Source organism: Malurus melanocephalus, unplaced genomic scaffold (genome assembly GCF_030028575.1).
Source record: "Malurus melanocephalus ecotype Western Australia unplaced genomic scaffold, MMel_1.1 scaffold_12, whole genome shotgun sequence".
NCBI lineage: Eukaryota > Metazoa > Chordata > Aves > Passeriformes > Maluridae > Malurus > Malurus melanocephalus.
The window spans coordinates 2,951,169-2,973,959 of NW_026623244.1; the positions used below are offsets into that span (position 1 = coordinate 2,951,169).

General features: G+C 56.1%; 1 protein-coding gene across 2 annotated transcripts in view; it reads right to left on the reverse strand.

Moving 5' to 3' along the window:
• The window catches only part of SLIT1 (slit guidance ligand 1), a 61,424-nt gene that overhangs the window by 17,279 nt on the left and 21,354 nt on the right, over positions 1-22,791 (reverse strand). For both annotated transcript variants that reach the window (XR_008966280.1, XM_057380373.1), the window contains exons 5-7: positions 695-766; positions 483-554; positions 17-88 (exon numbers count right to left, since the gene is read on the reverse strand). Coding sequence is in view for 1 of the 2 variants with exons in the window: in XM_057380373.1 (XP_057236356.1) it covers positions 17-88; positions 483-554; positions 695-766 (216 nt within the window). In the remaining variant the exon portion in view is untranslated. The remainder of the gene's footprint in view (positions 1-16; positions 89-482; positions 555-694; positions 767-22,791) is intronic.

Consider the following 22,791-nt stretch of genomic DNA (forward strand, 5'->3'; position numbering starts at 1 on the left):
GGACCCTGGCACTCACAAGGTCCGCAGCTTGGGCATGTGGTTGAAGCTGGACACAGGGATTGTAGTGATATTGTTGTTATTCAGGGTCCTGAAGGAAGACAAAGAAGGGGAGGTCAGGGCAGACAGGCTGTAAATGGAAACGTGAGATGGTTTAGGTGGCACCAACACCTGGGAGCAATCTGGCACAGGGTGAATGGATGGAGAACCAAAGGTTGGGGACAGCCCAGCCCCGCCTYAGCAGGGCTTTCTGTCCTTTCCAGGCTTCTCCTCTCCACAGCCAGGGGCAGCTGGGTGGCCCCCTGGGGCATTATCCAGCCCTGGAGCAATGGTACCAGACCCCTGCTCAGCCCCTGCTCAAGCCCAGGGAGAAATGGCATGCTGGGRCTGTCCCTGCAGCACCTCAGCGAGTGGGGACACCCAAGGACACCCTCATCATGCATGSGGTTGCAGCTGAAGGCTCCAGCCTGTACCCAGTCACTTACAGGACCTCCAGCCCCCGCAGYGCACGGAAAGCCCCATCCTCGATGCAGCTGATCTGGTTCTTGTCCAGTTGCCTGCAAGAGAAAGGGGGAAAAAGGGAGAATGGTTGGGACAGYCCAGGCAGAGAGTGATCGCTACTCCTGACCACTTCTGGTATCTCCTGCCACTGGACCTGACCCCAAACTCCCTCATGCCCAACACTGCCAGGACTCACAGGTTCTTGAGATCAGTGGCCCCACGGAATGCTTTCCTGGGAATGGCCTGGATGAAGTTCTCACTCAGGTCCCTGCAGAAGAAAGAGGCAGGAAGCAAAATGAGCAGTGCATGGAAAGTGTGATGTCCCACGGGAGCAGGGCATCCACAGGCAGGGGCACACCCCGAGAGCACACTCAGTGATCCCTCAGGGGCTCTGAAAAACTTCATTTGGCTTCAGGTTCTTGGCTGACCACCGCTCTGCTGGCTGTCCCGAGGCAAGTCCAGCTCCATCCATGGTGACTCAAAGAGACTGGGGCTCCCCAGGCACTGCCATCCCTGGTTCTGACAAGCAGAGCTGAATGGCACAGCTCAGGGAAAACCCTCCATACTTAAATACTCTCTGACTGCTATAATTACAGGTCCCTGCTGATTAACTGGTAATTACACTTAGTGGCTCCAGGAGGCATTCCCATGGAGCCTGACCTGCACTTCAGAGGGCACAAATAATCAGGTCATTATTTACTTCATCACTGCAGGGTACTGTCTGTGTAATCACCTGCTCTGCAATGCCAGGGCATGCCAAGCCAGCAAGGGCTCTGTGTTGCAGGGCTGGCAGCAGGTCAGATCCCCCACCATGCCTGGGCTGGCTTTTAAAGACCATGAAGACCACAAATCTCACTGCAAGTAGGGTCTGTGTGGACTGGCTCGGCTCAGGGAGGAGCTGTTTATTTTATTTGTTCTCCACGGCTCCCAAACAGCCATTCCCTCTCCCACCCTAACAGTCAGCAGCTCCGCTGAACTTGGCTGGCAATTGYATTGCCTGCTCCCAGCCCTGTGCCAGCACAGTCCTGCTCTGGCCACCCCTGGGGCAGGAGGTCAAGTTCCCAACTTCTTCCTGGCACAGGGAAACTGAGGCACAACATAGCATTTTCCCAGTGTAAGTCCATGGGTGAGTGARGAGTAGGACCAGGGCATCTCGCACAGATTAAGTGACCCAGAATTACACAGGCCACACAGACATCCCCATCCCACCACAAAAGGTGGTTTAGGRTGTCCATAGACATCAGCATTTCACACACAATGCTCGCCAGCTTCAACATAACAAAGCCTGTTAGCTGTTGATACCCTGCAGCTGTTGGACTGGGTCAGGATGGAGGCACAGCATCCATGTTCCAWCCCATGCCCTCATTTCCTCCAGAAAACAGGCTCAACATAGCACACAAGCTGCTTGCAAAACACCTGGAAGTCTCCAAAATGAGACTTCACTCCAGCTGAAAGCTTTACTGCAACAAGAAGAAAATGTTCCCAGAGGGAAGCACCAGCATTCCTTGCACAGATGCATGAGGAAAACACAAGGACAGTGGGCTTCCCTAGCCCTCCAGTGGGATGCCCAGCCCCCAGGAAATGCCGTAAGCTCRCAGTGATGCAGCAGCCCCCACCCCTGCACAGTTTGTGCATCACCCTGGTCGCTCCTGGGGAACCAAACCCAGCTGGCAAAGCATCATTGCTGGAGCAGAGGAAGGGAGACGAACACCCCGGGAACTGCCCAGGCAGCTGGGAAAGGAAAAGCCCAGCTCCTGTGCGAGCAGCAGGCGCAGTTTCACAGCAACCCACGTGGCGGCACTGCCAGGCTGCCCTGTCTGTTAGCGCTGCCTTCCCTGCCTGTGCTGCCCCGTTCGCACTGCCTGCTCTGCCGGCCCTGACCGCGCCAGCTATTCCCAGAACTCGGGGCCGACCCCGGTCCCCTCACCCTTCCAAAGGGAAGGACCAGACACCTGCAGCAGCCTCCGATGCTCCAGCAATCCTTCAAATGCACACTTCTTCTCCTCATACTATGTKGGGGATGCAATGAGCACAGGGACCCCCAGGAATTGCACTGACCTTTCAGAAAAACAGTATTGCACCAATTCCTCTTTTTTCTTTTAGCTCCCAGAAGGAATCCCTTAGAAAACTCTTTGGCAAATACAGCAACTTTTTTACATGGGTAGACAGTGACAAGGGGAATACTTTTAAACTAGAAGAGGAGAGTTTTATATTAGATGCCAGGAAGAAATTCTTTACTGGAGGATGGTGAGCCACTGAAACAGGCTGTCCAAAGCACTTATGGATATCCCATCCCTGGAAGTGTTCAAGGCTAGGCTGGATGGGGCACTGAGCAACCCGATCTAGTGGGTGCCATCACTGCCCATGGCCAGGGATCTGAACTAGATGATCTTTAAGGTCTCTTCCAACCCAAACCATTCTATGAACCCTCCAGGTGCTGTTCACCACTCTCCCTAGCAACGCATTCAATGCACCGAATTCCTCTTTGACAGCTGCCCATCCTCCAACATGAAACCTGCTGCAGAGGTGAGCACCACACTTCAGTGCTCTGCTCCCCTCTCCCAGCTCTGGCCCTGCCTGCCCAGGCAGGTCCTGCCTGCAGCTTGTTTGTTTCCCCCATGGAARGCTTGCTCCCTTTTCTTTGCTTGGAGCACATGGGAGTCCCAGCGCGCCCAGGGAGTAAACCCAGGCGTCTGTCTCCAAGCTGCTCATTTACAGCTCGCGAGGGAAATGCTGCTATAGAAGGTTGCAACCGACTTTGCGAGGCTTCTCCCCTTCACAGCTTTTTGTGACAGTCACCGATGAAGTGCTGCCGTYGGGGGTACGGAAGCCAAGAGGGACAGACGCTGGATGCGCGGGTTTCAGCAAGGCCCCGGCACGGGGCTTAGATTACATTGCACGGTTACACAGCTGACAACACCAGGACAAACACATGCTTTGCCTGTGGGATCCTCGGGCCCCGGCGTTGGAACAAGGCACGGCCCCTTCCCTCCTGGTGTTTCATAGCTCCCAGCTATGTTTGCTTTACACTTTGGCGCAGAAGAAACAGCAGATGGCACGGCTTCTCCTCGCTCCGCYGCGCCGCTCGCAGCACCCGCAGCGCTGCATCGGTGCCACCTCGTGCCCCGCCAAATACAAGAGCGTCACTGCCATCGCATGTGGAGTGCCAGCGTGCCCGRTGACCACGAGCACCGACAGGTCTGACAGCCCCGCTGGGGACCAGCTGACGGACGGACACCGACAGAAGAGGGGGAGCTGTCATAGCCACTCTCACTGCCTTTTCTGGTTACACTTCCAGGTATTGCCCTAAAGCTCTGAGTTTAAGAGTGCCTGGTTACAAATCCACAGCCCATTCAGTGTCACTGTCCTCCCATCCCTGTGCCATTGTCCCAAAGAACCATGCAGCTGGAGTTTGTCCTGCACAGCACAAGGTGCAGAGTGCTCTGGTAGTCCCAGAGGTGCAGAGGGAAGTTTACCAAGGGGTGAGAAGGTGATGGAGGACACCTCTGTCACCAGGCTCGCCCCCACAGGGATTCCTAACCCAGCAGATGCCTGTACAACAGTGCAGCCAGCTCCAACCCACAGCTGTGTGATGGTGAGAAAACAGGCACCCACTTTTCTTCCATGTCCCCCAAAAGCCTCGTGGCCAGACTATGTCCACAGACAACCTTCCTGGGAGGGCAGTGAGAGGGATGGTGGTGGTCAAGGATTGGAGTTTCGGGGCCTTCCCCGCTCAGATCTTACACGCGGCTGCCTTGCCACGCTGTGTGTGTGACGGCTGTCGATGCGGTACCCGCGGCGAGTGAGGAGGTGCCCCGGCGCGGTCTCTCCTGGCAGCCACAGCCCCATGGCGCTGCCGCCGGTTCCCGGGGAGCTCGGCGAGGAGCCAGGAGCGGGGACGCGGCTCCTCGGGGCTGGCAGGGGCCCGGCGGCGGGAGCCAACCCCCCAGCGCGACGCCCTGCCCGGCGCTTAGCGGGGCGCCCGAGCAAAACTGTTCGACATGGCTTCCCAGTGGGGAGCCCACTCAGGCGAACAAACCCCGGCAGCCTTAATCTCCCCGGCAAGAGCCCGCCGGGCCTGAGGGCGGGCGGGAGGGAGGGAGGGAGGGGGCCGCAGCGGGGCTGCGGCGGCCGGGCAAGGAGGCCGGGGCTATTACCACGCTCTCATTCTTTTGGCTAATCCTGACTTCACACTTTAACCTGATTGAGCCTTGTTTGGCGAGCCGGCTCCTTGCGCGCCGTGTGAGGGGATTAGGGCCGGACGCAGCGGGGAGGTAATTGCTTCCCGGCGGCGCTGGCCCCGCGTCCTCCGAGCCCCCCGCTGCCTGCCAAGAGCGCTGGGGCGGCCTGGCAGCCCTCCGGCAAGGCGCTGCCCTCGCCAGGCAGCCCGGCTTGGCACGGCCGCTGCGCTGGCTCCGGGGCTGCTGCAGAGGTCCGTCTTGYCCGGTGTCAGCAGCCACGCGGGCACCTTGTCCGGGCCAAAGTTGCGGCCCGTGTCATGTCCCAGCAGTGCCGGTGAGGGCTGCGAAGCCACACTGTGGCAGGTGAGTGACTTTCCGCCCTGGCAGTGCCCGCACACCCAGGACCAGCTGCTGGCCCCTGGCAGGTGAAATGCAGCGGGCTGCTCTTCTCTTTACCTTGTTTCCTCCCCAGTGCCCATGCTAGAAATTCATTACCATCTCCTGGTCTCTCAGAACCTCTCCTACTCACTGGGTCAGCTCAAAGGCATTAACCCTTCAGCCTCTGCCAGCCCACAGCTCCCACAATGAAAATGCATCACAGGTCCCTGCTCACAGGCCAGGCACTGCCCCAGCARCTCCGCTCCACCAGTGCTGGCACCAATCACTGCAGGGACCAGCTCAGCCACAGCAACCATCCAARCCTCGAGCAGACAAGGCAACCAAAGCCACCAGCCCTGGGGAGCACCAGTGTTTCACACCAGGACAAGAGCTCCCCGGATGGATCCCAGCCTCACCCCGCTAGTGCAGTGCCAGAGGAGGCTGTGCCAGAGCGCAAACGGCGTTTCCCCAGCAAGGACCGTGGCACCGGCAGCTATTAAGCAGCCCGGTGTCTCTCAGATCACCCTGCTGTTTGTCCCAGCACAGCCTGCGCACGGCAGAGAGATGAGCAGAGACAGGGCTGACAGCTGTTCACACCACCACCTTCACTGCCTGACAGGTGACAAGGGGTGAGCTAAAGGGACAGAAAGCCTCCTACATTAGGGGAAATCAATAGACTAATCAGCACTCGCATTAGTAGCCAATAGCCGAGTCCCCCGGGAGTTTTACACTCTGGTTTGCCAGTTCAGGGCAGGAGCTGCTGCACCCACCGCTTCTGCCAGCGTCAGCACCTGCAGATCTGTGTTGGGGAAAGCTAGTGTCACCCACATGTCCCAGCCACACAATCCACTCGAGGTGATGCACACAAGTCCTCAGTCATGCAAAGACCCAGTACCCAAGGAGGGGCGTCCCTGAGGGGAGCCGCTTGCTGGMGATGGGGGGCCGCCACCCCACTCTGCATTAACAGGATGCCAGGGTAACAAGGCAGAGTTTTGTCCACTGTGTCACCTGCCAAGGTGTCACCCAGCATTATGTCACACTGATTTTTAATGGGCTCCGCTGGCCCAGCTGCTGGCACCACTCTGTCCTGCCAAGGGAGAAGAGACGGACCTCCCAGTGCCCCCAGCCCATCTCACACACCATCCCCAGGGTCACAGAGAGCCTGTGTCCTGCCTGCTGCTGCCTCCACTGTGACCCCAGCCCTGGGGTTGGTGGCATTTGCACAGGACAAGGTGGGATGGCAGAGCCTGAGGCATGGGTACAAACGAGCCAAAGGGTAGCATGGTGAGCTCAGCATGAGCCCCTGCCACTCAGGAAAAACATCATGGTGTTTCTGGAAAAGGCGCTTTGGCAGGGGCCAGAGTGGGAAATTGGAGGGTCCAAAGACAAAAGGAATGTTATTTGCTGCTTTTCACAGTACCAGAACAAGGGATGCTTGACACAATTGCGAAGGCAGGCTTAAAATCACAGTTAAGAGTGAATCCTCCAAATTAGGAATCCACGGGTGTCTCAGCCACAGCCAGCTCAAAAAGAAAATTAATAGAAGCAAAGTGCAGAGATGCACCTGCCATGCCTTGCTGTGGCAAGAACACCTGCAGGTGGATGCTCGGGAGCTGATTCCTGCTGCTGGGAGACCAGCTGGGCACACCTCTGTAGCACCACACTGCCCAGTGCAGGCTGCATGGACAATGCTCTGCTGGCAGGGACTGCCACCCACCAGGGATCACTTCTCCCGTCAGCCTGTTTTAGTGGCAGGCAGAGATGCACAACCCTTCTGCTCCCCAGGGAAGTATGAGGTTCATCACCCTGAGCTCAGCATGCCCAGCCAGGGCAGGATACCAGGCTCCCTGCTCCAATCTCTGCCTGTCACTCTTGTCACTGCCCCTCCTGGAAGGGGGGAACAGTGAGTTGGAAGGAGGGGAGGGAGGTACTGTTCCTGCAGGGGTTCAAGGGGGAACAGCTGGTTGCTGTGAAGAGCATCCCAGGCTGGGCGGGGTGGCAGAGCCCTCCCCGCTGGCAGCCGGAGTGGAGCGGTTCATCAGGCAGCCCCAGCCGCCAACAATTACGTGCTGAGTAAATCGATGGGATATAATTGGACTATTAAGATCTCATTATCCTCCCAGCTCCGGTTGCCACAGCCCGCAGCGAGCTGGGGGAGACTGCAACCTGCAGCCACAGAAACTGCCTCCCGACCCACACAGCCTTGATGGGGACTGGGAAAGGGTGCGTGGAGGAGGGACAGTACAGAGGACACAAGGATGCTGGCAGCAATCTCTATTCAGCACAGGGGACATCTGTGTGCATAGCAAAGCCCTGAGCAAAGGCATGGTGCTGTCCCTACAGGGATTCTAGAGTTGAGGATATCCAGCCATCCTTCTAACCACCACACCAGCCTGAAAGCCACCACAGACCCCTCCTGCCCTGTTCAGGGCTCATTKCTCCTCAGCAGGATGAGGAGTTTGGCCTCTGTATGCCCTTTTATTTGTATCTTTACCCCATTCCTGCAGGAAAGCAATGCTAACGTCCCCACCTGCCCCATGCTCTGAATCAGACAGGCTGCTCAGCCCTGCAGGTCCCTTTCCCTGTGCCAGGGCTGTGTATCCACATCATCACCTGCTCACACACCACCCATGGTGGCTGATGTCATTCCAGGCCATGGGACAGCCCTTCCAAAGGGACCAGCATCCTCAGCATCTCTTGGCACCAGGTCACATYCACTGTGGTTCAAGTGAAAATAAAYAATCACCTCCCTTAGGAGAGCTGACCCCATTCCCACCTGAGGTTTCTCTTAGTAATATTTCTTTTCTTCTTATTTTCTCAGCACCAGTGAAAGCAGCTAATCAGAGCTCCTTCTTGCCAAGCCTTATATATAAGGACAAAACAATCCTTTGCTGCAGCAAGGCAAAACACAGCCTGACACCACGATGTGCTGAGTAACGCAGACCACAGACCTCAGTGACACAAGCCCTGTCAACAGATTCTGCCTGTCCACTGTGTCCACACAGCAAAGGGTAAAAATGAACAATGCCAGAGCAGGAAGCAATGCTTCATGCATAGTACTCTGCCTTCCCCAGGCTTCCCAAAGCGCCATGCTGACCCCAGGCTCTGGCCCCGGTCCCTTCCCTCCCAGGAGATGCAGATGCTTCCAAAAACATTAAAGCTGGAAAGGTTTGTTGCTTGGACAGACGAGCAGAGCATGTRTAAAAGACAACATATGCTCATGGCAACAGTTTGTGAGAGAAGTCCCATCCCCAGCGTGGTGGTGTTGATTTAGCAAAACATTTCAGGGTATGCATAAATCTCAGTGGCTTCAAAGGGACACTGTTGCCCCATGCCATGACCCGCTGTCTTTACCRAAGCACCACCAATTGACTCTCTGGTATCACCCAGGAGTGCCACCAGGGTGTCTGTGTGTGCCGAGGGGACACACGGGAGATGCTGAGGCATGCATGCACCACGGGTAACAGCAGCAGCCCCATGTTTGGACATCGGGGAAGCTGGGGACACGCCGTGTCCATCGCGAGTGGGATGATCTGCGTGGGGCGGGCACTTGCCCAAGCTGGGCTTTGCCGAGCAGCTCCCTGCCTGCGGGGCAGCGCCCGTGCGGAGGCTGCGGTCCAGCTCCAGCGAGGACAGGCTCCTGCGTGGGATGCGCTGCAATGCCAGAGCTGCGGGATGGCCTCCGTGGGAAGGGGGATGCTATGGGAACAAGGGGAGCTGGCCAAGGAAAAGAGGGGAGGGTGAGAGGGAGGGGGAAAAAGCATCTGCTACACACCCTGGAGCCTCTTCAGAGGTTGAAACAAGTTAAAAGCAGCGGCTTTAATGGAAACAYAAGTGAAATAACAAGCTGCAAACCCTGCGTGCCTGTCACCGCCCCCTCCCCACAGTGTCCCTTTGTTCCTGCAACCTCGTTATCGGCGGGAAGGGAAGCCAGCACGAGGCTACGGCATCACCATCAGCTCCCTGTTATCCCAAAGTGCCTTGAGAGAGCCACAGCACCTTCTRTGTCCGGTGCCCTGCCTGGCAGAGCCCAGGGTGAGCAGGGGAGTGACCTGCAACCCACCTGCAGGAGTAGCCAGCCTGTCACTTTCTGCAAAAGGACCTGCTGTGTGGCTGGCACATCTACCCGGTTCCCACTCTGCTGGGTGAGGGTTCGTTCCATCCAGCAAGTCTGGCTGGACCCTGAGTATTAAAACTGCACTCCCCTAGTTCAAACCCTCTCTTCTACTGCCACTAGGAGCCAGGGCCACTGGCCCCATTGCTGCACAGCCACTTGCTTTTCTGCAACCTTGCTTCTCACCACTTCCAAGTCCCCTTAGCCCTGATGTTCAGCAAGTCTTTCCTCCTCCCTCTTTTCATGTTTTTGCTTCTCTTTTACCCTCTAGTAGTGGGAAATCGCGGCACAAACCCTCCACCAAAGCATGTTTTTCCATCTCCCACCCTACCGTCCAGCCTGTGCACCTCACCTGCTTCGCACCTGCACAGCCCAGCTCATTTCCAGYACGGTCCCCACACGCTGCAAATAAAAGGCACGGAGACATCCTTTTCCCCAGGGCTGCACACCAGCCCCCCMAGCCCTGCAGAGGGAAACTGCTGCCCAGAGCATAGTGCCTCAGCAGACACAGACCCACACGGTTCAGGATGCCCAGCAAATCAGAGTAGCCCAGCAGCTCCAGAGCTCGGGACAGGGCAAGCTGGGGRTGGTGGCAGGATTTGCTGGACCATGGGTGGTTCTACCTCCGGCAGACAGCAGTGTGCCACAGCAAGACCCTCCAGGGTAGATCTGTGACAGTTAGGATAAGGTCAATCCCCCCTCACCCCATCATGACCCCACGCATGACTGTGCCATGCCCTGTGCAGTGCCAGGCTCCAGCCCTGCTGCCACGAAGCCTTACATCCTCCAGCACGCAGCGTGTGCTCCCTGCCTGGCAGCTCACGCCCGGGAAGACACCCTGAACTCCATGCTGCAACACTCATCCAAGGTGTAAATGAAAAAGCAAATAGCTCTTCTGGCGAGCCAGCTCTGAGCCCTGTGGGGAGTTGGCTGCAGCTCTCGTTAGCAGGCTCATCCCCTGGGTTTGCAGCACTGCAGAGCCCAGAGCTAATTGACTCCCAGGCTCTGAGGCTTTTAATTGCTAATAAGTGTGAAGCCAGCCCTGCCAGCCCTCCTGGATTCCTCCGAGGTGTGAATGAGGCTGAGCCAAGCTGAGAATTGCATCCCGGCTGTCCCAGATCTGTCCCAGATCTTGGTGAGCCAAGAAACACTGTTGTGGATCTGTGATGCTGCCCCTCAGCTTTGCATGTCCTGGGACAGCAACTGGCTTTAAGAAGAGCTAAAGAAAACTCCCTGCGGGCTGGAGGATGTTCTGAAACGAARGCTGAACCTTGCAAGATAGCTGGAGAACTTGGCGAGATGCCCTGACAKGACTAAGGGTCCTTCACACTTGTGCTTGGCCCTAGCACTATGACAGGTAAAACTCTCGTCTCATAGCCTGGGGCTTCATGATAATGCTTGGGAGAGGCAAAGTGAGAGATGCTCCACAGGGTGAAAGGCAGCCAGGGTGGAGCCAGTGGGACATCTCAAATCATGMCCAACAGCTGGGAAAAGAGATGTAATTTTACACAGGGCTGGGAGGAAACAGCCATGACAGGACAAGGAAAGGAGGATGGGAAACGGCAGAGTGAGTGCGGGGCTGCAAGAGCACCCAAGCATGGGAATCAAACACAGGGACATAGGGCAGGGAAAACCTGACAGGCACACGGAGAGACTCCATCTCCCATGACACACATCAAAGCCAGGGTAAGAACTGCTGGGAGGCAGCAAAGCCCTGACACAAGGCTGGCCCAAGCTGGGGCTGCCCTTGTCCCAGTAACATTGCTCCCGAGAGGGGGTTGGGGAGAGCAGCAGACAGTCATGGCCATGCCACAGGGGACTGGGAGCTGCATCCCAACCCACCAGGTTTCCCTCCACGGAGCTGCTCTTTGAAGAGCCCCCAGCACCAAACCACACCACAGGTCTGGGGAAGCCTCTGCCTGCAGGCAGGGAGTGTTAGAGCTGCAGCTCCCACCCCACAGACCTGCCTGTGCTGGGGATCAACAGCCCCTCCTTGTTTTGGGGAGGCAGAAATGAGTTGCTGGAGGCACATCTGGGTGTTCCTCCTCCCTTTCCCCAATCCAGGCATGCATGTGGAGCCTTGGAGGAGTATCAAGCCCGAAAGCAGCACMCAACCACAAGGCACAGACTGGAAARCTCTGGCCCTGAGTCTGAGAGCACCTAGGGCTCTCACACAGACTTTCAATCTCCATACTAAAGCTCAAGTGACGGAGCAGCCCCACATCCCTTTTCAAACTGCCCTGATGTTAATCATCTTTGGGGTTAACAACGCACCTCCTGTCTCTGCTCCAAGTGCATCTGACTCACAGTGGGGACAGCAGCTCTGTGACTCCAAGAGCCCATGGCTGACATTGTCCTGTGCATGTGTCTGAGTAGCTGGGGGCTGTGTTACCTTCATGTCCTCATCTCCTGCCACAGCCTGGGTGAGCTCAAGAGCAGCTAGGATTGCAGAGAGGAACTTCACAGAGGGGAGAGTCAGGGTGTTGCCCAGGAAGAGGGAATGGGACCCTTCACCGTGGTGGACTTGGGGGCTGCTCCTCACAGCTCCAAGGGAGGTGCTGGCTGGGGCTGGAGCTGCCCAGGTTGCAGCCAGCCTGCAGCMCTGCTCGGGTGGCCTGGCACTGCTCGGCATGGCTGTGGCTCATGCTCTAGGACCTGGGGAGAGGAGCTGCCGAGGCTGATTACCCCTGCCAGAGCAGGCCTGGCGGGTTTATTTTTAACAGTTCTGATTGAAGCTGGTTTCCTGCTGACATTTACACTCCTTCATCATTATCGGCTCCCCAGCTTCCAACCGCCAAGATAAAAAGGGGGATGAAATCTCCCGAACAGTGGGGTCCTGACGCAAACCCCGCAGATGGGGAGAGACCCAGATCAGTGCAGCTGGGCAGATATCAGCCCTCTTGGAGGRAGGTGGGTGCATATCTCACAGCAGGGGCATTACAGACTGGGATCCTGCCACCAGGAACCATCTCAGGGCAGCCTGGGGAGGAATATTTGTCATCATCACTGGCATGAGTGCAAGGATATGGCAGCAAGGCAGGGTTACAGATGCAAGATTGGGTTCTGGTGTCCCTAGAGACACCCTTGCTCCTGGAAGTGCCCCAGTGACTGGCTCCAGGTGCTGCTGGAGCCATGGCTGCTGTGTGGGGCCAGCAGAAGGGTGAGGTGCCAACCCTGTCTGCATGCATGTGCCCATGCCATGAGCTCCCAGTGCATAAAGGGACTCATGAAGGGCAGGGTTTGGATCCCCAGTGTGGTCCTCTGCGATGGGAGAGRTGAGCAGGGGCTGTGCAGCACAGCCTGACCTCATCCTCCTTCCTGTGCTGCCATRGGAAGGCTGGCAGTGCAATGCAGAGCCAGTAAGTGGCGGGGCTCCCAGCATGGTCGGAGCACTCAGATCTGAAAACCTCTTTTYTCCCCTAAGAAACAGTCAAATTCCAACACGTGCCAGCTAAAAATACACACTAGTCTGCCCAGGACTCTGCCTGTTCTTACATCTCTTGGATGATTCATATTTTGTCAGATTTCAGAGCAGTTTTGAGACCAAAAATACCAGGTTTGAGAGACAAGCATGACACAGGCCCCAGAAGGTGTCAGAGCCCTGAGAGAAAAGGCTGGAGACATGACTGAGGTGTGGGCAGCTGGGGCTGCAGGCTGGGCATTCCTGACATGCAGAACGGCTCCCATGGAGGGGAAAGCCCTGCAGCCCTGCATGGGTACAAGCTGCTCCAAGGCCAGACAACCAGCACCAACCCTGCTGCCTCCCTGAGCAGCCCCAAAATGGGCTGGATTCATGCATGGGAGTTTGCCTCCAGCTTTTATTTAATTACCTTAACAGATATGAAATTGTCAATAACTAATTAGACAGCSCCATTCCTGCCTAATGCGCTGAAATCTGTCTCCTAATTAAATATTACAGGCATTTAAAAGCATTTCTGACAACATATTACATATGTAAAATACTGCAAATTAGCCAGCTCCCACACTGAAATCCTGCTCAGAAACAATGCGGGCACCTGGATGGACAGAAATCTGGGACATCTTTTCAAGTAAATTGGGAAAAGAGCCCACTCTTAAAGCAAAGGATTTTTTTTCTGAGGGCTAGAGATTGCCGAAGCACAAAGAAGACAGCCTGGAAACGCCTCTGCCAGTCCTGCTGCCCCAKGAGCCACCTGAGCCCCCCAGCAAAGRCAATTGGGATGTAAGAGGGCTCCTGGTTAGTTAAGCAAATATTAATGCAAATTGTCGGTGAGCCTGGAGATGAGATCCCAGGCACAGTGGTTTAGGGGAGCAGGCGCTTCCTCACATTATCAGCCCATCCACTCGCCRAGGGGGGAGCAGGAGCCAGAGCTGCTTCGTGCTGCAAGAAAGGAGCTCCAAGAGCCAATTTCCATCCGACCAGAGCACATTTGATGTCTTGTGAAGTCGMGTTCACATGCGCTGTCTTGCCTCTGCCTCGCACAGGCAAGGGGCTGGATCACGCACAACCGCAGCTCTGGCTGTGCATGTGAGCAYCCCGCAGCACCCTGGGATCCAGCACGGGGTGAGCCATCCCCACTGCACCTCTCTAGCCAGAATGCAGCTGGAGAAAACAAAGGCTTGGGTTTGGTCTTGTCCCCATGAGTAGGGGGCCAAAATMCTGCTGTCTTGCTTTGCCCCCTGCACAGAAAGCATCTCTTCCCCAGTCCTCAACTGTGGCTTGGTGTGAGCCCAGCTCAGCGCTGAGATGGAGCCATGGGGATGGGGCACAGGAGGGCTGCAGCATCGCCCACCTTAACCTGCAGGCAGGAGCCCAGCTCAACACAGTGTCTGTGTGCTCTGGTGTGTCTGCTCTGGTGCCAGGCTCTTCCCCTAAAAGCAGAGCAGAGAGCAGGCGGCGTGCAAGGGAAAAGGCCGGGAGCAAAGGCAGTAAACACCACCTGGTAATCGCCTGTAAACTCAACTCGGCTTGCAAGTAGGAGCCACAGTGGCAGGCTTTGAACAGGGCTGTTTCATATGCCTGGTGTTCCTGCTGCTCCATGCGCATCCCATCAGACACGGGGAGAGGGGATGAGGACAGAGAGCGTTTGAAATTCATACTTCAAAGTTGCTATCCGAGTGGACTGGCCGGTATTTGCTGCAGGCTGGAGGCAAGTCAGGGAGCGGGAGGGAGGGTGAGTGGGGAAACAAGGGATCACATGGTGGGGAGGATGAGCGGGGGGGGGACAAGAGCTCACAATCGCAGAGCCTTTAAAGCYGGGATCAATCACCTGCTCAGGGATGCTGTGCTGCAGTGAGAGCTGTATTCAACCCCTTCCTCGCTGCAGCTCACACTCAGGGTGATGCTGGAGCACCCTCGGGCTGGGGGCTCTGCACACACTGCTGCCCTGCCCGGTTCAGTGTCCCGCTGTGTCCATACCCTGTGGCGCACACACTGCCACCCCTCCCTCACTGCATCACATCCATGCTCCCTCCAGCACGCAGACACACTGCACACACACACGCTCTCCTAAACACTCCTTAATTCTCACTTTCGAWCCTTTGCTATTTTTTCCAGCACACCTGGAAAAGCAGCACCCCAGAGAGCAGCAGAGGGGAGGACAGGGCACCTCCAGGAGCCCATCCCATCTTTTGAGACTGGTGAAAAGACCATGCAATGCTCCTCTCCCAGCAATGCTTCCTCGTGCACACAACCTAAAGAGCACTCTGGGGAGGTTAGGCAGGGACGAAGACCCTGGTTCTCCACCACCAAGCCCAGGGACGCAGATGTGCAGTCCCAGATTGGCCCAGATCTGCAGGCTAATGCCTGAGCTCTCCTGCTCATGCTCTCCCTGCAAAACACAGCAGTGCTGAGGGTCTAAGTATATCAAAGCTGGGCTTTGAACCATTTTAATCAGACTGCCCACGCCACCAGGACAAGATCCCCSTGAGCCATCTGCACCTTCCCGCATGGCATCCCAGAGGCTTGCAAAGCAGAGCTGGAGCCCAGATTCACCCCACCTGGCAAACACAGGGACATGGCTATGGGGATGGATACTGTGCATTCACCTTTCAGCCAAAGCACAGCCCTAAGCCAGGGAATTAACCCCTTTTCAGGACTGCCACCTGCTTTCCAGGGACACAGCAGCATCATCCCCTTTCTTCCAGGGACAGATTAGGACACAGGGACAGCATATCGATGGCCGTAAAGCCACAGGCCAAGGACCACTCTCCCTCYTTCAGCCCCCGGAGACCTCCCGAGTCCCCCAGCCCTGCCAGCTGAAAGGCTCTCCCATCTGCTCCTCGGAGCCACGGCGTCTGCGGGGCCGGGCAATACGCGCCCCTTCCCCGCTGCGGCACGGCGRGGTGAGCAGCGCCCCGCCGAGCGGGGACATCCCCACTCACCGCCACGACCCGCGGGCAGCTGCCCGAGCGGCCGGCCCGGCTCACGGGGGGCTCCGGCAGCGTGGGGCCGGCCAGGGAGGGCAGCTGCCCACCTCCCCCGGGAAAGGCGGCGGACAGCCAGGAGGGGACAGGCGCCAGCCAGACCCGTGCCGACAGGAGTCACCAGGCACAGCGGCAGCCGGGTGCTGGCCACACGCTGCTGAGCGCCGGCACGGTCAGCTGGCGGATGGGCCCGCCAGGAACAGGGTCCCACCGCCCATTCTGCCCCTGGAGAAGAGGGYTTGAAGAAGCGCCTGCCCCGCCAGGCTGCAGCCTCTCCCTCTCATTATTTTTTCACCGCAAGAACTATCTTATACCTTATCAATAATTCACAGGTACAAACGATAACGTTCGCTGTCATGGTCCGGGAGCCACATGTTCCCGGTGAGGGGGAAGGGGCCGGTTGCAATCGCTATTGTTAATGCCTGCGGAGCTGGAGGGAGGCGGAGAGGATAAATATTTAACACTGTGTCTCCGAGCAAATGTCCATGACCGAGGGCTGAACATGGGTTTTACACAGAGCTGCTCCTGCCCTTGAGAGGGTTATTAGCATGTTAAAAGCCGTCAGAGTGGGGCTGATGGAAGGGCTCTGCCGGAGGGACCCCCAGCGCTCAGCCTGGGGGCTAGCGGGGATGCAAGGRGCTTTTCGCTGCTGCGGGAACATGGCGATCTCCATCCTGCCCAAATTTCCCCTTTTCTGAGCACAAAGGCTGTGCTGCCTGTCAAGGAGCATCCCCATCTCTGCCACATCGAGGGGAGAGAGGGATGAGGTACCTGGGGGTAGCCCGGGGCCGGTGGGTGGCCGGGGCAGTTCATTGTGCAGAGGAATTACAAAGGGGACACAAAGAGCCACACACCACATTTTGTATGAGCTTCCTCTCCCGGGCCGCCTGGGCCTTTCTTTTGCCATGTTGAGGGTGAGCTTTCTGTGTAAATCCCCAGGGCACGGTGAGGGGAGAATAGGTGTCTTTGTGAAAGAGACTGGAAAATAAAGGGGAAAAAAAGCAGCAAAAACACAAAACCCAGGCCCGGCAGTGGCAGGCTGCAAGGACAGGAGCACAAAGATTCCCAGAGGATGTAAAGACAGTCCTACAACTGGGGGATCAGGGGTCGGCAGGCCGCAAGTGCCCTGCTCATGAGGGCACCGACAGCTCCCTACAGCATCCCCCCACTCTGTAAGTGTCCCCAAATGTGCAGCCACACTGCCAYGTCCCCATCTACAGCTCAGTTTCCCATTCTCATTGTTCCAAGCACAATTCTAGGCACTGACAGAAAGGAAAACCCCAAGCTGGGATAATCCAGGAGCGCTCTGTTTTGGCCTTGCTGTCACACCACTGCTGTCATTTCTCTGCAAACGGGTGGGAATGAGAGAGAAACAGGTCCTGTCTGGCTTTGCAGAGATGGGGGTACAGGAGGAACAGCTGTAATGGGCAAGGGAGGAGCGTAGGGAGGAGAGAACATTTTCAACCACCACCGCTATTTGCCCTGTGAACTCCAAGCCAGAGCCTCTGCAAAGTTCAGCCAGCACCTAACCAGGCAGGGTACTGTGGAGCTCATAAAATTAGAGCAAAGCTGTCTTTCCCTTTTACASTGCTAGTAAAATACATCTCTGCCTAAGATGCTCAGACAGGATTGCAGCGCAGAGGTCGGGAAGGCCACGGCTGAGCATCCCCTGGGGAGAGCGTGGGAAGACCGGCGCCAGTGGATCTCCCCCAGCTGGGCTGAGGGCAGCAGGGGCAGCCTGGAACCCCCCTCTGGCAGCCCCCTGGCTGTGGCAGCCCCATCCTGAGCTCCAGACGTGCCTGTTCAGACATCAACTCACATCATCCCAGACGCAGAAGAGCCTCCGCAGCCAGCTTTGCTCAGCCAGCCTCGCAGAGCAGGGATGCTTGGGGGCTCTGAGAGCAATTAAGGACCTGGCCTGCATTGGAGGCACCGGACTGATGTCCCCAATACCCAGAGAGGGAGAGTGGATGGGGTGTCATCCATCACCCAGAAGGGGACACTTTATCACTGGGACACCTCTGAGCACTCAGCCCAGACCCAGAGCCTTCCCAGGGATTTCTGCTCCAACCCTGCTACTTCCAGTTTTCACCATGGGGAAAAGAAGTACAGTCTCCTTYGCAACATCAAAGGACATTCAATTCACCTTTTCCCAGCTGAGTGTTCAATGGTTAATTGCTCTCTGTCAAGAAAAAGACAAATTTAATTCTTCTCTGAATTTGCCTAGTTTCAGCCCCCAGCTATTGAATGATTTTATGTTTTTTCTCTTTTTTCTTTCCTTTTTTTTTTTTTTTTTTGAAATTAATGGGGCCCCTACAATCAGGCTTTTCCCCATGCAGGTATGCAGAGATAGGGACAAATTCCTCTCCAAGCCTCCTCTCGAATACACTAAATAGGCTGAGCTTTTTAATTCTTTTCACTGGAAGGCAAATTTTCCATACCTCCAATTATCCTGCACTTCCTCTCTGAGCACTTTCTAATTTCCCAACATCTCTCTAAACTGTGGGCCCTGAAGCAGAAACTATGTTCAGCAGAAGCATCCCTGCTGCCCCCCAAAATGGCAACTCCCCAGTACCCAGAGCTACTCTGCACATCCATCGCTCCCCAAGCTGCAGTGCTGGAAGCCCGCATCCCAGAGCAGGCTTACACGCTGGCTGCTAAGTCCTTTTCAGTGTAACCACATCCCCAGACACTGCTCCCCGTCTTGTAGCTGTGACCTACATTTTTTTTTCCCCAGCTGCGTGACCTTGCATGAGGATGTTTTTCAGTGCAGGTGTTTAAGCGGAGCATCCCGCTAGACCGGCATCCCGCCAGCAGCGCCAGCCCGGCTTCTTTCACCTAATGGCTCGTGTTTCCTCCCAAACTGAGTGCTGTGACTGTGCAGGTGTTTTCTTCCCAAGCCACATCACCCACACCACTCAGCTCACCCTCAGCTGCCAGGAAGAAAGAAGAGRTGACAAGAGACCAGGACACTTGAGGGGGTGGGTGGCCAAACTCGGTCTTGCCACCAAAGATTCCAAGACCACTGCAGCTCTGCAGAGATGGTGAACATTAATTCACCACCATCAGACCCCCGCTGCACCCTGCCCAAGAGGTGACCACTGCAATTCCCCCAGGGATTTCTACCAGTGAAGCACGCTGTTAGAAATGCTACACAGATTTTTGCAGAATATTAATGTTTTCATGGCAATATCCTCCAGGCAAGAGTAAAATGACTTGCAGAAGTCTCGGTATATCATGTCAGCACAGTCGCTACTTACCAACCCAATTTGTCAGCTCATCAAAAAAAAACCGATATCAGGTTTGTTTGACGAGAGCAATTTTCCATGTGGATTGGCATTAATTATCCTTTAATTCCTCCCTGATTGCCACCCGTATCGTTTTTGTAGCGGGGATCGGTGTCAGGCTGGAGGCAGAGCAGTGGCTGCCACCGGGGGGGAGGCGTGACAGGGATGCTCTATCGTCACTCACTGTGCCTCGGGTGCCGCGGGGGTTAACGACCTCACCCTCACTCTGGAGGTGACAAAGTGACTGATGCATAGAAAGTGTCACATCCCCCCCTACACAGCCCAGGTCCTAGGCAGGGGCAGTTGCTAAGAAACAAGACCGGGGTGAAGAGAGTCAAGAAGGATGGGAGATAGGAAGATGCTGTCCTAAGGAGCAGGCTCAAGGCCGCAATGGGGAATTCGMGCTGCCTGGGTGAAGAGCCATGTTTGTGCAACCACCCCTGTCAGAGATGGGGACCTGCCCGCCCCACGAGTCCCTTTCCTTRGGCAAGAGGCAGCMCTGGCCACAGGCACAGGCTGGARCAGCCCCAGGAGAAGCCAGTATTTGCTTTCTCTCAGTTAACCCCAGACTGAGGAATGCAGGGTCACCACCTGTGTGGCTCCCTGGGGAGGCAGCTGTGTGCGGAGGGATGCAGGGATGTCCCCTTTCGGCTGCACTATTTATTTTCTCAATATTTGTGGAAGGAAACAAGAGCCGGGTGGGGGAATGTGGGGCCAAGGATGGGCTGGGAGGGCTGGCTGACAGAGCATTGGTTGAGGGTCAGCAGGTGATGGAGGCCAGCCAGCACTTCCCAACCGCCCAGAGTGTCCCCCTGACACCCAGCCAGGACCCTCCTCTGCCACCTCCCCCGTGGATGGGAAGTGTGGCTGTGCTGAATATCACAGGTGATATTCCCAGCAGGCGACTGTCTCACAGCTTATGTCCTCCCCCGCTCCCAGCCATTAATAAAACTCAAAAGCAACGACCTTGAGGTCCCCACCAGTGACACGGATCCCCAGCACACCTTCACTCCCTCACTCTTCACCTCATTTGGGACTGACGCGCTTCCAATCAAGGCTCAATCAAGGCTCTGCCACCAGACAGGCTGCGAACACACAGCCCTGGCACCATGTAGCAGTCTGGAGGAGAAATCTGGCCATTGGTGGGGAGGCACAGCCTTTGGAGAGCTGTGTAGGGCTGTCACCATGTCTCTAACCCCTACAGATTTGGGAAATGCAACTGGCAGGGCCACGAAGGCAATTTAGTTGCTGTCTCTGTGACTCAGTTTTCCATCTGTAAAGATGAAAAAATAAGCTGACATCAGCAGTGGTGGAGATGTCGGACTGAGAGAGCACCCCAAGCTACTCTAGAGACCAGAGGGAGGGCAACAAAGACCAAATATTATCATTCTTCATTGCAACCAAGACTGCAGAGCAGAAACTGCTGCGCCAGTAGTGCTGCCCCAGCAGGCTGTATGTGCAGTGTCAGCTCATGATGGGGCTGAGGCACCTCTGAAAGCTGGGCTCATGCACTTGGTGCGAGTCCCACATCCCCAGAGCCTGCGGTGGCGAGAGTGGAACCTGCTGCACCCCATACTCCGGGCAGCCAGGGAAGGCGCTTCCTGTGGTGCATCTGCCTGCTCACCCTGGGCACGGCTGGGCAGCCACAGCACCCGGGGAGCCTCAGGACACTCCAGTCCCACRGGMACATGCTCGGAGCAGCCGCCCACCRCAGCATCCCAGCTCCCAGCCCCAAGCTCCTTACCAGCGGCCCCTGGTTGGGGTTGGGGTTGCGGGGGTGTTTCCCAGTCCAGGATGCCCATCTGGAACCCATTAGGCACCTTTAATCCCCCTCATCCATTCTGGTGCTGTCTGAGCTCCCCCCCACCAACACACACAAACGCTGCCATTCAAGCAGTTAATTTAAACAAATTCTGCCCAGCCGCCACATCGAGAAGCGATGAAAAAGCCAAATGAAGCAGCTCAAAGCCAAGGGGGGAATGAAAAAAAAAAAGAGAAATAAAAGAAAAGAAAGAAAACCACTCGGCACGGTGGGGCTGATACCCAGAAAGACCAGCTGCATCCTCCCATCCCAGCCAGCCCCAGTCCTCCCCTCTCGCAGGCAATCAGATACCATGCRGGCTGTGTAATTGGATGGCAAAGGATAGAGAGAGACATCTTAAAGCTTGGGTCTAATCTCATTAGCACCCGGCTGCGGGGATGCTGTGAAATCGTAGGATGCAGGAATGAGCAGCATGCTGAGCCCGTGGGGAGGAGAACAAGCGAGCTGGAGCGGGACGACAACACCGGGAGGTGGAAATGCCTCCGGTCAGACAGCAAGGGCTGGAAACACTGCCGAGTCCTGGGAATGCAGCCAGCCCCCTTGCTTGCTCCTCACTTGCTTGCTCCTGTTTACCCCACAAGCACAGATCCCCACTCCCGCTACATGGCTCTGACTTCATCCCGATGATTAGTAATTAATAGCGTCAGCGTTAATTGCCGGGCAGTAATAGTCTGTCTGTGCAACGGAGGAGCTGCAATGGAGTATCCCTGAGGCTGAACACCTACACCCCAACCTTCACCCATTCTGCATTTCTACCATTCTTGCCTTGGACCGGCACAAGCCCAGTGAAACACACAGCTGTGTATTTTGCAGGGTGTGGGCTGATCCATGGCAAGGAGAATCACCAGACCCCAGGCAAACATCCCAAAAGGGTCCCMTGATGAGGTCAGTCCCAACCCTCATCTCCAGGCCCTGTTACCACAGCAACCTGCAAGCCTGTGTCACATAGTGACCAACCAATGGCGCCTCCTGGGAAAAAGCATCCTAGATTGGCTAAAGTGGAGGCGATGGAGCACCCACCCATCTGTAGGCATCCTAGATGGAAAAAAAGTCCCTTTGAGCATCAGACCAGGAGTGGGAAGGTRTGGGGAGACGCTCCTATTTCCCAGTTCTGTCAGGGAAGGGGTCTGGGAGTGAAAAACTTCCCAGCCCCGGGGTGGGAGACACTTTTTGAGYGCTATTCCTGTGCTTTTCACATTTAATATGCTGTCCATGCAACACAGCTAACGCCTCTCACTCCTCTGTAGAATCCCAAAATTATAATTTCCCAAACACTCAAGATGATGGTCAAGCTCTTTCCAGCTGTCTCTTCCTCCCAGGGAAACCTCTCCAGAGCCTGCAAAAAGTGTGTTCCACTGTTTTGCTTCCAGCAGCTCTCCCTCAAATGCCATCCCCCACTGGAGGGGCAGCGAGGACCAGACAGGGAAAAGAAGGGGTGAGGAAAACATTCTAAACCATTTTAAACCATCCCTGCCATTTCCTGCCTCCCAGTTTAGAGAAAACAAGACAGCGGGATGTCTTCAGTTACCGACAGCTCCCTCGGGAGCAGTAAAAATTAATCCAGCTTTTCCTATCCTGAAGGGAAATACAGACACAAATAGGGACAAAAACCTCTGGGGGCAAAGGGGGGTGCAACAACCATGGAGRGACTGGGGGTAGCAGCTGCTAAGACCCCCTAATCCACACTCTGCTGAGCTCTGGCAGGGCAGTGGGAGTCCCAACCACAGACGGCTGCATCTCACTGGTTAAGTGAGGATAAGCCTGAGATTATAATTAATTTAACACAGATGAGAATCTGGAAAATTAATCCCCACCTCCCCAAACCCGCCCCTAACACACTGCTGGGAAGGTTTCCTTGCACGTGGATGTCAATCAGCACGCACAGGGAAATGGGCTCACCAAACCAGGACACCCTCAGCCCATCCCTGCAGCAGGGCACAGCTTCCCCTTGGCAATGCCTTGGAGCCCTGCTGCACCAGGAAAACCCCCAGGGGTGTGAAGGGGCATTTTCCCCACTTACACTCACCCCTTTGGCCTTCATGGCACTTCAGCATGGGGAACTTTACCCACACAGCACTGGATAAAGCATCCCAGTGCTCCAGGCAG